The 13,782-nt window shown below is 39.2% G+C and overlaps 1 protein-coding gene across 3 annotated transcripts in view; it reads left to right on the top strand.

The window, feature by feature from the left end:
* LOC124777444 (leucine-rich repeat-containing protein 1-like) overlaps nt 1-13,782 on the top strand; it is a 139,024-nt gene that overhangs the window by 66,742 nt on the left and 58,500 nt on the right. For all 3 annotated transcript variants that reach the window (XM_047252856.1, XM_047252855.1, XM_047252857.1), the window contains one exon: nt 2,870-3,170. In XM_047252856.1, coding sequence (XP_047108812.1) covers nt 2,870-3,170 — 301 coding nt within the window. The remainder of the gene's footprint in view (nt 1-2,869; nt 3,171-13,782) is intronic.

Here is a 13,782-nt window from a genome sequence, read left to right as displayed (position 1 = left end):
TTCCATGATGTCATTATGCTTCGCTTGTAGACTTGTGTGCTCAGTCATTTTCCCATCTGCGTCTGCCACAACTTGCTGAGCTTTTCCCCTTACCTGGCTGTCTACGGGTCATTGAGACATGGAGTTCATCTTCCAGGAGCTGCCAGGGATACTATCCTGGGGCGTAACATATCCCCCTTCCTTCAGAAAATTTGTCTCAAATTTTTTGGTTTGGAGTACTGTAGTAACATCATTCTACATATTTTGCACCAATGTCATACAACTTTATTCTTCCATTACCATACAGCTGATTTACGTGATTTGAAGAGAGTGTTATGTGACTGAATGATTAACCTTTTAATGCCAACAATAGCCACAAATTGTTGCATCATGTTGCATGAAATCATACAAATGAGCAACCTCTGCCATACACTGAAATCATGTGTTATTGAACAGATGCTCAACACTTGACTACATGGGATGAAATCGAGTACATATTTACCATCCTTATTTTGGATCCAGTTTTGGACTTGTGGGAGCTATGTTATTAGTACGTAATTCTGTTGACTGTTATGTGTTAACTTACAAATTGTAAGGTGAGTACATGTCACTATGTGACCATTCTGAAAAGCAACATCCATCTATGCTCAACAACAAAAAAATAATTGTATTACTTGATGGGTGGTTGAGTTATTATGTTTCTCTGTATATACTGTGGCACTATTGTATGATCTGTTGTAGCTATAATTTTGTTTCATTTTATCATCATTTGACAGTTTAGTAATCAGTAAAAATGACCAGAACCGACCATTTCAATAAAGGTGCATTTGTACATTACTTCAGTCAAAACATGTCATCAGAAAACGAAAAAAGATAAGATGAAAGGAATTTCAGCTTTGATTGGCTAGGTTCGCATTTCGTAATTATACATTGATGATGTTGAATAGATTAAAAATTTCATTTCATTTCGTAGTGAGTACACACACTTCATTGGTCTGTCCTGTGGTAGACCTGAGCCAAGTAATTGGGTAGTAACTGATAATTATTATGTTACACCATTTTGTGAAATATATTTTCTTATCCATCAAGTTGAATACTGTTACCAGGGCATAGTAATTAATTTATTCTTAATAAAAAGTTTATCATTTTTGTTCAGCATTTTAATCCCATTGTAAATATTTTTTTTAAATCCAAAAATCAATAGAGGTTGTTGTTGTTGTTGTTGTTGTTGTTGTCTTCAGTCCTGAGACTGGTTTGATGCAGCTCTCCATGCTACTCTATCCTGTGCAAGCTTTTTCAACTCCCAGTACCTACTGCAACCTACATCCTTCTGAATCTGCTTAGTGTATTCATCTCTTGGTCTCCCTCTACGACTTTTACCCTCCACGCTGCCCTCCAATACTAAATTGGTGATCCCTTGATGCCTCAGAACATGTCCTACCAACCGATCCCTTCTTCTGGTCAAGTTGTGCCACAAACTTCTCTTCTCCCCAATCCTATTCAATACCTCCTCATTAGTTACGTGATCTACCCATCTAATCTTCAGCATTCTTCTGTTGCACCACATTTCGAAAGCTTCTATTCTCTTCTTGTCCATACTATTTATCATCCATGTTTCACTTCCATACATGGCTACACTCAATACAAATACTTTCAGAAATGACTTCCTGACACTTAAATCTATACTCGATGTTAACAAATTTCTCTTCTTCGGAAACGCTTTCCTTGCCATTTCCAGTCTACATTTTATATCCTCTCTACTTCGACCATCATCAGTTATTTTGCTCCCCAAATAGCAAAACTCCTTTACTACTTTAAGTGTCTCATTTCCTAATCTAATTCCCTCAGCATCACCCGACTTAATTAGACTACATTCCATTGTCCTTGTTTTGCTTTTGTTGATGTTCATCTTATATCCTCCTTTCAAGACACTGTCCATTCCATTCAACTGCTCTTCCAAGTCCTTTGCTGTCTCTGGCAGAATTACAATGTCATCGGCGAACCTCAAAGTTTTTATTTCTTCTCCATGAATTTTAATACCTACTCCGAATTTTTCTTTTGTTCCCCCTTACTGCTTGCTCAATATACAGATTGAACAACATCGGGGAGAGGCTACAACCCTGTCTTACTCCTTTCCCAACCACTGCTTCCCTTTCATGTCCCTCGACTCTTATAACTGCCATCTGGTTTCTGTACAAATTGTACAATAGAGGTTATGGTGATAAATTTGTAAACATTATTCTTGTTTTAACAGTGATGTACAGACAAATCCTGTGGTGTTGCTTCAAAGTGACTTACCTGCGAAGTTCAAATTGCATTATCTACCCTATCCTAAGAATTGCTATTATTCTCTCCATTATGTCTGCATTTAGATCATAACAACCAAACCATGTGCCAATAAAAAAAAAAACAACAGTCTCAGCAATGAAAATTACACAGATTATTAAAAATCCAGTATGGAATGTAACAATATTATGAAAAGGATAGTTGCTACTCACCATATAGCAGAGATGCTGAGTCGCAGATAGGCAAAACAGTCTTTTTGACTGTCACAAAATAAGCTCTCGGCCAACAAGGCCTTTGTCAAAAATAGATGACACACACACACACAACTCACTCACACTTGTGATCACAGTCTCTGGCAGCTGAAGCCGCACTTGTGACAGTCTTTAGTTGTGCCTATCCACGACTCAGCATCTCCGCTATATGGTGAATAACAACTGTCCTTTTCATAATATTGCAGTTTATTAACATTTTTATTTCCCGAAAATTTTCATTTCTTGGAGATACTTACTTCACTTTAGAAATAAACCTTCCAATTGTTTTAATTGTATATTACATAAATGTAGATAATCATGTAGATATTTATTTGATGCTTTTTGTTCTGCAGGCATGTTCTATACAACATGTTCCTGGTGCTCCCTATCAATGTATTGAGCACATGTTCTTCACTGCGGGAGCTTCATCTTCCGGATGTTGGGTTGACAGACCTACCCAACACTATTGAACAGTTAGCAACCCATCTTGAGGTGCTGGATGTATCATACAATGAGTTACACTGGCTACCAGAGACTTTTTGCCAACTGAAGCATTTGACACGTTGTCGGCTGTCACATAATCGTTTAGCGTTGCTTCCATCTGAAATAGGTCAACTGACTCAGCTGATTCATCTAGAAATCAACTCAAATATGGTATTATGCAATCTTAATCACATACTTTTTAATGTTCGTATTGTCAAATTTAGTAACTGCAGGAGACCCACTATTAATATTTAGTGTAAAATTTAGCCCCATCAGTTCACATTTTGTATTTGTTCTTGACAAATGTTTAATTGAAGCTGTGTTCTATTCTGTCAGGTTTTTCAACTCATTTGACTAAATTCTTCTGTGTCTAATTTAGGTTTCATTGTGAAAATTAATTATTTGCCCACACCCTCCTCCCCAATGACATTCATTTACTGAATCTATAGCATATTTGCAGCTTAGAACAGAAATTACATTAAAATGTTTCTTTCAAGTGGTAAAATCATACCCCCAGAAAGACAATTAAATCTTTACCATTGAACTGTGTATGTACCACTTATTTTGTGTCTTCCTATTTATAATACTCTACCTCTAGGATGTAGCCAGGATTTTGTCTAGGGGTGGGGTGGGGGTCCGATTGGTTAAAGTCGACATTAAAAAGGCTCTTGCTTTTCATTTTATGCTGAAAACATATTCATTTATTTATTAATTTTACAGGCTCAATTTGCTGTCAGGACGCCTTCACACAAATAGTATTGATTTTATAAAATTATGCAAGAGAAGTTTTCTAAAATTTGAATACAGTATAATGAATTATTTCTTTCCTAACAAAATGCAGCTCAGTCTTTTTCCTATTCTTTCTTGTTACAAACTTTTCCGTGATTAGAAACTATCAGAAAAGCACACAGCAAACAGTAGCACTTGCATTAAATTCAACTGTAAGTGAGAACTGAATTGATTTAACAAAACAACAACTGAACTCCAATAAAGGTAACAGTGTACAATAGATGGTCTTTGCTAAAGTGATAGCTAGGCAACAGTCAAGTGTGCTGTCGACCTATTGATAGTTTAAATCTCTCGATGGCCTTGTAGCCTATCAATAGAGTGTGACTTTTTCATCATGTGATTGAAAATCAAAATATTAGAGGTGATGAAAAAGTTTCCATTTGACTGCCATATAGTCCAGAATTGGTATATGCCAGTCAGACAAAATTGCCATGGGCATTGAGGCATTCATCCTATCCACACACCAGATTGAAGATATCTGTTTGCTGCGCGTCCTTGGCCGACAAGAATCATTGACCTTTCAGGTGCTCTTTTAAAAGACCGAAGGTGTGATGATTGCATGGAGAGAGATCAGGACTGTAGGGCAGGTGCTCAAGTGTCTCCTACTTGAGTTAACGTAAGTTCTGTATTACAACATTTGCAGTGTGGGGACAAGTGCTATTGTGAAGCAACAGTACCCCTTGTTGTCCCATGCTTTTCGACAGACATTCCAGCCCATACTCATTTGTCACTTTCTGATAGATACCTATCAGTGTTTGTCCTTCGACTTTCCTTCGTCCTGTTTTGGATGCATGTGGTAATAAAGTCACCATAGTTCACATTCCCACATTTACCGCAAGGACTTCGGAAGGACACAAACACCACATTAATCCCTTGTCCACATTCTGCTGCCAATATACCAAAATTGGAGCCGCATTACATTTCATATGCTGCAGCAATGCTCTCAAATGGATGCTTTTTGATCGCCTATTATACCTTTCCATTTCACTACATGGCAACTGGGTTGTATGTAATTTCATTTGGGCGATAGGAGAGTCCAGATTCCTACCCCCCCCCCCCCCTCGCGCCGCCCCCCCTCCCCTCCATTTGGATACATACTTGTCTACTGCACATTTCTTTTGACAGATAACAGCAGTTTGTCATCTTGCAGTGGAGTGAAAATTGCTTCCCTTTTCAATGGAATGTTTTTACCACAATTTTTTCCAACTGCTGTACTGTGGTATGCACCAAAACCTGTCGGCGTGTTAATTTTTTGGCGAAGCAGGACAGTTTTTCATTTTATTAAAACAAGAATTGCCATGGCTAAGAAGCTTGACTCATATCTATAGATGAAACAGAAGAAAGGAAGGTTAAGTTTCAACATTATGTTGACATCGTTAAAGATGAAGCCCAAGCTTGAATTGGGGAAAGAAATTCCCACCGTCCTCTGCAAAGTGATCATCCTGGCATTTATTTTAAGTGCTTTTTTTATGCATAGAAAATCTAAATGTTGACAGCTGTATGGAGATTTTGCACCCCACTTCATCAGAAAACTCATTCACTGTCTGTACCATTACAGCACCTGTATTGGTTACATCCAGAAAAAGTAGGGGGAATGTGTAGAGTGTGTGTGTGTGTGTGTGTGTGTGTGTGTGTGTGTGTGTGTGTGTGCGTGCGCACGCACGCACACACGTCCCCTCCGGTTATAGTTATTTGAATTCTCTGTTCCTTCTTTAAATCACTTCATGTTAAGTACCAGGATGGTTCATTCGATGAAGCCTCGGATATTTCGTCCTTCTTATCTTCCTTCGCTTATGATATCTTTCAGGGAATGGTGTCCTTTGACTTTGAACATCACACCCATCAATTTGTCACAAGCATTCTCTACCATATCCAAATCACATTCTTGAGTACTTTGACACAGTTACTACTCTCATTTCCACAACCTTTTGAAAAGGTAAGCAAGTTTTTTGAAGTTACTCATTCTAAAACCCACCTTTCTCAGTGTTAAATTAGACTGTTACTGTACTCGAGTATCAGAATTTAAAATTACTATATTGAAAAGCAAATCATCAATTTTCATACTCCCCCAAAAGTCTTGAAAAACATGTCCTGTCTGAAATTGTAAAGGAATGGTACTGTTAGATTTGTTCTGGTATCTGTATAATATTTATCTTATTTGTTAAACAATGGATAATCCAGGATGGAACAATGACAGTATTATGAAAAGGATAGATTGCTACTCACCATGTAGTGGAGATGTTGAGTCATAGACGGGGACAGTGAAAGGACTGCTAAGCAAGTAACCTTCGACCAAAAGGAGTTCTTCTGAAAACATTCACGCAAACACCTCACACACATGTGACTGTTGTGTGTAGTTATTGAGGCCCGACTGCAAGGAACAGCAAATGATGGGAGAAGCAGTGTGGGTGGTGGGGGTAAAGAGGAGACTGGTGTGGGTGGGAGGAGGGATAGCAGGGTGGTTGTGGGGAATGGTAAAGTGCTGCTTGTGGGAGCATAGGGTAGGGCACCTAGGAGCAGTCGGGAGGTTAGACGGACGAAGGGGGGAGGGAGCAGGAAAGGAGGGAAGTAAAAAGACTGTGGATGTGTTGGTGGAATAGAAGGCTATGTTGTGCTGGAGTGGGAACAGGAAAAAGGATATATGGTGAAGGATAGTGCCTAACAAAAGTTTGACTCAACATCTCCATTATACGGTGAGTAGCAAACTGTCCTTTTCATAACTTTGTCATCTTATTTATTCTTTGTTTTGCTTTGAATAATATGCTTGTTAAGGTCAGGTACTGCCTCTTCCAAGCTTCCGTTCTTTCCTCAGTGTTATATTCTTCATCTGTGAATAAAACTGTATTGCCATAAAATTGCAGATGATGTTTTAAAAGTGCTGATGGTTCCGTTTTCACATGATATATGGACGTGGAAGGAATCATCATTGGTTTGTGTAGGACAGTGGTTTGTATGTGTTATAATCATTTAACTGGAAATAAATAGAGTTTTTGACGACTGCATCCCATCTGCCCACAATTTCTGCTATCACATTTTGTAACAATCAGTTGTGTGACTAATAGTTTTTTGTGGTAGACTCCTTAGGTAGAGAGATCTATGTTGCTAAGCCACATCGGTTCAGTCATTGAACTGTAGCTTTCAGTGACTTTCGTCATCATCATGTGGGTAAAAAACTAAGTGCACATATGACCTCTGTGTTGTGTGCCTATAAACTCCATGTACATGTACATGTACACGTGTACACACACACACACACACACACACACACACACACACCCTGATTGCCAGGAAGTAATAACATTGCTCATAAATATATTAGTTATTAGTAGTGCATGGGAAGCATTCTCTTAGTTTTTGCCACAAAGTTGATTTCTGCTGCTTGTTTTATAAAGGAGTTCCAGTGGGATGCTATGTGTGTAAGATGTTCATTTTTGAATCTTATTGTTTTCAGGCTGTCCGACAATGGAAACAACAGTTTGGAATATCAACAATGTAGGAAAAGATAATTGCTAATTGCTGTAAAGATGACACGTTTAGCTGCAGACAGGCACCATTAAAAGACATTAACACACAAGCTTTCAGCGAAAGCCTTCATCAGAAAAAGAAACACACACAACTAATTCACCAAACAAGCACACCTCATGCACATGACCGCCAACTCTAAGAGCTCAGACCAGAATGCCATTCTGGCTTTGTGTTTCCAAATGGTTTTCTGCTTTTGTAAGAAGTGTTGTTGGTGTTCCACAAATTGTTCGTCTACGGACTGATATACTTTTGACACACTGACACCAAAGGTGTTTCACAAGCCATATTATTTGTTTGATCTCAGTTGGGAGCCAGAACACTAGTTTCTACATGGTTTAGCAGTATGCAAGAGTTTGCTGGATCTTGTGGTACAGTAAGACAGTATTGTGGATCGTATCTCTAATTCTCTTTGTGTGTCAGAAGTTTTTCTGTGTCTTTAATGTGAAAGCAAATCCTATGTCACACATACTGCAGCTGTTTTTCCTAATGAGATGTTAAGGTCTTCTAATTCAAACTACTCCTAATGATCATTGTCAGAAATACTTCTTGTTTTGTAAATTAATGTCCTTAAGGTCATTCTGTTCTGTGCAGGATTATGAAATTTTCTCAAATTTCAGATGGGTGTTGCTCAGAAGTATGTACAAAATTAACCTTTAGTTCAAAAATACACAGCTTCCACTTGCTATGCTGTATAAAATACCTTTATGTGTCAAGTAGTTTGCTCTTATTTTCTCCTCTCCAGCACAGTCATCCTTTCCACTGCATATTTTGAAACAATAATTTGTGTTTTATTCTATGCGTATATTTTGTTCCTCTTTGTTCACATCCTCTAATCATCTTTATGATAAGCTCCTTTTTACCTGTGTCAGTCATTTCTTCGCTGTCAAAGCCAATAGGGATTCGTGACATGTATTTGGTATCACATTGTGCTCCCAGGGATGTACATAAGCTTAAAGTCCAATTCCTGCAGCACTAACATCCAGCAAATTAGCTAGATGCCTTTATTTCCTTATAATAGGAACGATAATGCTTGCTAATATATCAGTACTCTGGTTCTCCTTCTTGCAAACCAATTGTGTAAACCTTCTTTTTCAGTGGCCTCAGTACCTCTTTCTCACTTCAGTGTCATGCTGGAGAGAGGCTGGAGATTTCTTTTTCCTGACTGTTCCCTTTTGATTAAATAACTATGCAACTAAACCATTTGTCCGAGTTGTAAGATACATATGTATTTCATATCTCTCTTTTATGTCAATTTATTGCAAAATGTACATACAGATGTAAAATTTTTGAACAGTTTGCTACATTAGACTGAGGTGACAAGTCATAGGATAGCAACACGCACATATACAGATGGCAGCAGTATTGTGTACACAAGGTACAAAGGGTGATTCAAATTAAAACCTTAAAAGTGCTAATAATATTTTTAATGGTAACAGTGAATGTTTTTAATTGTAACAGTGAATCAAAAACTTACATGTCACTTTTTGACATATTCTCCCTGAAGTTGAGTGCACTCATTCCACTGCTTCGGAAGTGCTAGGCTACTACGATAAAAGAATCCGTTTGGTTGTGTTTGCAGCCAGTCATACATCATGGTTTTCACCTCTTCGTCACTTCTGAAATGCCTGCCTCCCATTGCTTCTCTGAGTTCACCAGACAGGTGAAAGTCAATAGAAGCAAGGTCTGGTAAATAAGGAGGATGTACAGACATTCAGATTCAGTTTCCTGAATAGTCTCCACTGTCCTACTCACTTTATGCAGTCGGGCAGAGTCGTGCTGTAGCAATACTCCTGGAGTCAGAAATGGGTCATCGTTTATTCCTGATTGCAGGGCAGAGTTAATTTTTCAGTATGTATGAATAAGAAATAATGGTTACTGTCATTCTCCTATCCATGTAATGCTCCAAAATTACTCCATTTGCATCCCATAAGAGAATGAGCAAGAATTTTCCAGCAAACAGTTAAGTGCAGAATTTTTTTTTTGTTTCAGCAGTGACTGTGATGTCATTCCTTGCTTGACCTGTTCATTTCTAGTTGGTGACAGTGGACCCAAGTCTCATCAACTGTAACAGTGTTCTGCACTGAACCAGTACTAATCTTCAAACTTGGGGCTATTTCGTTCAGAGTTAAGGACCTATTCTCCTTTACAAGCTCCTCCATTAATGCAGTGTTCTCGTCCGTCACTATGTGGTGAGCCTGCCCTGGTCTTCAGGCATCCTCCACAGTAGTTCACCACTTTTAAACTTCCTAAACCACTCTTAAACTTGCTGCAATGATGAACGCGAATCATCGTACTTGCGCTGTCATTCTGCAATGAATTTCGATTGGTTTGGCACCTACACTACACAAAAAACGCATCACAGGTCACTGCTCTGTTGTGGTACCTGTTGACAGTGGGCGACCATCGTATTGCGAATGCTGCTGTCTTGTCCTGTGTTGTAGCATCACTCTACCACCTGTTGCTCACTTTCTGAACTTCAAGAAACACTACTGCCACCTACCAACTCCATCTCACAACTTTTCGAAATTTTATTGAACTTTTAAGGTTTTCATTTGAATCTCCCTTGCACAAAAGGGCAGTGCGTTGGTGGAGCTGTCATTTGCTCACAGGTGATTCATGTGAAAAGTTTTCCAATATGATTATGCACGCACGGCAGAAATGAACGTGGAATGGTAGTTGGAGCTATATGCATAGGACCTTCCATTTCAGAAATCATTACGGAATTCAATATTCTGAGATCTACAGTGTCAAGAGTGCGCCAAGAATACAAAATTTCAAGCATTACATCTCATTACGGACAATGCAGTGAGTGACTGTGCTCAGTTAATGACTGAAGGCAGCAGCGTTTGTGAAGAGTTATAAATGCTGACAGACAAACAACACTGCATGAAATAAAGCAGAAATCAATGTGGGACCTATGTCAAATGTATACATAAGGATAGTGTAGCGAAATTCGGCATTAATGGGCTGTGGCATCAGACCACTGAGAGAGTGCCTTTGCTGATAGCATGACGTTGCCTGCAGCACTTCTTCTAGGTTCATGACCATATCAGTTGGACCCTAGATGACAGGAAAACTTTCGCCTGATTAAATGAGCCCCGATTTCAGTTGGTAAGAGCTGATGGCAGAGTTACTGTGGCACAGACCCCACAAAGCTGTGGAGCCACGTTGTCACAAGGCACTATGCAAGCTGGTGGTGGCTCCGTAATGGTGGGCGCTGTGTTTACATGGAGTGGACTAGGTCCTCTGGTCCAACTGAACTGACCATTGACTGGAAATGGTTATGTTCGGCTACTCTGAGACCATTTTCAGCCATTCATGGACATCATGTTCCCAAATTATGAAATTTTTATAGGTGACAAAACACGCTTTTACCAGGACACAATTGTTCACGATTGGTTTGAAGAACATTCTGGGCAATTTGAGCAAATGATTTTACCACAAATACTGCCCAACATGAATCCCATCAAACATTTGTAGTACATAATCAAGAGATCAATTCCTGCACAGCAACAATTTCACAATTATGGACAGCTGTAGAGGCTCGGCTTAATATTTCTTCAAGGGACTTCCAATGACTTGTTGAGTCCATGCCACATCGAGTTGCTACATGGATCGAAAGGAGGTCTGACACAATATCTGGAGGTATCACACAACTTTCTTCACCTCAGTGTATATATTGCTGCATAAATTCAAGAGTCCATTATTATTTGTTTCTGGTCTCAGCAATGGACCTGGTTTGGCATGCAACAGCTGTTGTTGGAGGGGGAGGGGAGGGCGAGAGGGAGAGAGTGTCAGTCAGTCATGTAGTGGTTAAGGCAGTCTGAGTGGTTAAGTGATGATTTGTATTATTTGTAAGGCTGCCATTATACAGGGCTATTACAAATGATTGAAGCGATTTCATAAATTCATTGTAGCTCCATTCATTGACATATGGTCACAACACACTACAGATACGTAGAAAAACTCATAAAGTTTTGTTCAGCTGAAGCCGCACTTCAGGTTTCTGCCGCCAGAGCGCTCGAGAGCGCAGTGAGACAAAATGGCGACAGGAGCCGAGAAAGTGTATGTCGTGCTTGAAATGCACTCACATCAGTCAGTCATAACAGTGCAACGACACTTCAGGACGAAGTTCAACAAAGATCCACCAACTGCTAACTCCATTCGGCGATGGTATGTGCAGTTTAAAGCTTCTGGATGACTCTGTAAGGGGAAATCAACGGGTCGGCCTGCGGTGAGCGAAGAAACGGTTGAGCGCGTGCGGGCAAGTTTCATGCGTAGCCCGCGGAAGTCGACGAATAAAGCAAGCAGGGAGCTAAACTTACCACAGCCAACGGTTTGGAAAATCTTACGGAAAAGGCTAAAGCAGAAGCCTTACCGTTTACAGTTGCTACAAGCCCTGACACCCGATGACAAAGTCAAACGCTTTGAATTTTCGGCGTGGTTGCAACAGCTCATGGAAGAGGATGCATTCAGTGCGAAACTTGTTTCCAGTGATGAAGCAACATTTTTTCTTAATGGTGGAGTGAACAGACACAATGTGCGAATCTGGGCGGTAGAGAATCCTCATGCATTCGTGCAGCAAATTCGCAATTCACCAAAAGTTAACGTGTTTTGTGCAATATCACGGTTTAAAGTTTACGGCCCCTTTTTCTTCTGCGAAAAAAACGTTACAGGACACGTGTATCTGGACATGCTGGAAAATTGGCTCATGCCACAACTGAAGACCGACAGCGCCGACTTCATCTTTCAACAGGATGGTGCTCCACCGCACTTCCATCACAATGTTCGGCATTTCTTAAACAGGAGATTGGAAAACCGATGGATCGGTCGTGGTGGAGATCATGATCAGCAATTCATGTCATGGCCTCCACGCTCTCCCAACTTAACCCCATGTGATTTCTTTCTGTGGGGTTATGTGAAGGGTTCAGTGTTTAAACCTCCTCTACCAAGAAACGTGCCAGAACTGCGAGCTCGCATCAACGATGCTTTCGAACTCATTAATGGGGACATGCTGCGACGAGTATGGGAGGAACTTGGTTATCGGCTTGATGTCTGCCGAATCACTAAAGGGGCACATATTGAACATTTGTGAATGCCTAAAAAAACTTTTTGAGTTTTTGTATGTGTGTGCAAAGCATTGTGAAAATATCTCAAATAATAAAGTTATTGTAGAGCTGTGAAATCGCTTCAATCATTTGTAATAACCCTGTATTAGTGGCATGTGATCTATAAAAAAGTTAATGTCTGTCACAATAGATGTTTTGTGCAAAGGAGGTGGAACTGTCAAAATAAATGTAGTCTTTATTATATATTTGATGGCTTTTGGTTATTCTGCTACCATCACAAACTTTTCCTGAACATAGCAGAAAAAGATCCGAAAATGAGTTAAAGTTTTTGAGCCCATACATTAGGAGGTGGTTTAGAATCATGTCCAGTGAGAGACTAAAGGGGAGGAGCTTGCAAACAATCAAAGCCTAAATAAAACTCCTTGTGTAAGTTGTAATGTAATGCCATCTCAATTTTGTTCAAGGCGACTTCGGTCTGTTGAAGTAAGTTTTTCATTCTTCTGTCTACTTACTTATAATATTTTTCCCCAACTGAAAGGTGGCACCTGATTATACCATGTTTGTTCTCTTACGGATCATAAGTAATGCTCTCAAGATCCCTAAGAATGCACATGTAGCTAATTTTGCAATTCAGCTTAATCAATATTAGCTAGTCTAGATCAGGTATGTTGTTCAGAATTGCTGCCCTTATGTACTTCTGATCCTTATTGTTTGTCTATAAAGATTTCTTACAAAGTGACTTCTCACTTTTCAGAATTCTTTAACAAATATTTAGGTCTTTAGCATGGTAGCCAACAGTATACCTGCAATGTGATTTACTGATTGTATATTCACAGAATTGGCGTAGGGCTGTCCAGATGGTGATGCTTAATTTGTGTATTTGTGTTTGCTTTGATATTGAATGACCTTGTGATCCTACCACATGACATACTTAGTATTGATTGCAGTTTAAGTGCTGGTTTTTGCCAAATGAGTGTAAGTAGTACAAAGATTTCATGTATTGGATGTTCTTGTGCAAGTCACTCTTAATTATTGATACACAATCCCACCCTTAAATTTATCACAGTTTCCTTTCATTATGGAAAAAGCTACATTGCTGGCTGACAATTTACAAATTCAAGATTCAAGTTTTGATACCATTCTCATGATACTAACAGCTTTAAACATTTTACTGTCTGCTCTGTAACACATAACAAAATGCATTACTTTGGCTGTTGATAATGTCTTCAGTAGTTGTCTTGTACTTTACCTACAGGTGAGTCTATTTCCTTGTGAAGATGAACAACTGCAGCATTTTAAGTTCTCTTTGTATTACTATTTTTCAAGTTTTAACCATTTGTATTGAAAAACTATCATGTCCAGATTCATTTATTCATTTCTTGAATGGTTTTATGTGCGCG

This window comes from Schistocerca piceifrons, chromosome 2, assembly GCF_021461385.2.
Source record: "Schistocerca piceifrons isolate TAMUIC-IGC-003096 chromosome 2, iqSchPice1.1, whole genome shotgun sequence".
NCBI lineage: Eukaryota > Metazoa > Arthropoda > Insecta > Orthoptera > Acrididae > Schistocerca > Schistocerca piceifrons.
Note: the sequence above shows the minus strand (reverse complement) of the source record. Positions and strands in the feature narration are given on the sequence as shown.